Source organism: Nothoprocta perdicaria, unplaced genomic scaffold (assembly GCF_003342845.1).
Source record: "Nothoprocta perdicaria isolate Ctin4 unplaced genomic scaffold, notPer1 scaffold_283, whole genome shotgun sequence".
NCBI classification, from domain to species: domain Eukaryota; kingdom Metazoa; phylum Chordata; class Aves; order Tinamiformes; family Tinamidae; genus Nothoprocta; species Nothoprocta perdicaria.
In genome coordinates, this window is record NW_020455514.1 from 814,573 (window position 1) to 815,486 (window position 914).

General features: G+C 67.9%; 1 protein-coding gene across 1 annotated transcript in view; it reads right to left on the reverse strand.

Annotated features, from left to right (window-relative positions):
* Nucleotides 1-914, reverse strand: part of HDAC5 (histone deacetylase 5) — an 18,647-nt gene that overhangs the window by 13,070 nt on the left and 4,663 nt on the right. Inside the window, exon 4 of the mRNA XM_026041413.1 lies at nt 742-898. Within this exon, the coding sequence (XP_025897198.1) occupies nt 742-898 (157 nt within the window). The remainder of the gene's footprint in view (nt 1-741; nt 899-914) is intronic.

Below are 914 nucleotides of genomic sequence, written 5' to 3' on the forward strand. Positions count from 1 at the left end.
CGCCCGGGGCCTCCATCGCCATGGGGGACACGACGTCCCAGGGCTCCGTCACCCTGGGACAAGGGATCTCCACGACTCCATCATCCCATGAGGAATGTGCCCCGTGGCGCCTTCGCCCCGGGATACGCGGCACCCCAGGGCTCCATCACTCCCTCTCCATCCCCAGGGCTCCATCATCCTCAGACACAYGAGGCCCCAGGGCTCCATCACTGCAGGATGAACATTCCCCAGGGCTCCATCCTCCAGGTTAGGGACACCCAAGGGCTCCATCCCCGGGGATAGGGACACCCCAGGGCTCCATTCCCCCAGGACAGGGACACCCCAGGGCTTCATCCCCCAGGATAGGGACACCCCAGGGCTCCATCTCCTGGAACAGGGACACCCCAGGGCTCCATCCTCTGGAATAGGGACATCCCAGGGCTCCATCTCCCCCAGGACAAGAACACCCCAGGGCTCCATCCCCAGGGACAGGGACACCCCAGGGTTCCATCCCCCGGGATGGGGACATCCCAGGGCTCCATCTCCTGGAATAGGGACACCCCAGGGTTCCATCCCCAGGGACAGGGACATCCCAGAGCCCCATTCCCCAGGACAGGGACACCCCAGGGCTCCATCTCCCAGGACAGGGCCCCCACAGGGCTCCATCTCCCCCGGGACAGGGACACCCTAGGGCTCCATCCCCTGGGACAGGGACACCCCAGGGCCCCATTCCCCCAGGACAGGGCCCCCCCAGGGCCCCACGGCGGGGGGGCCGCRCGCCCACCTTGAGGTGCTTCTGGAGCTGCACCTCGTGCTGGCGCGTGAGGTGCTCGTGCTGCTTCTGGAACTCGGCGAAGAGCAGCTGCTTCTGGAGCTGCTGCTGCTGCTTGAGCGCCAGGAGCTCGCGCTGCAGCTGCCGCTCGCGCGCCGCCGCC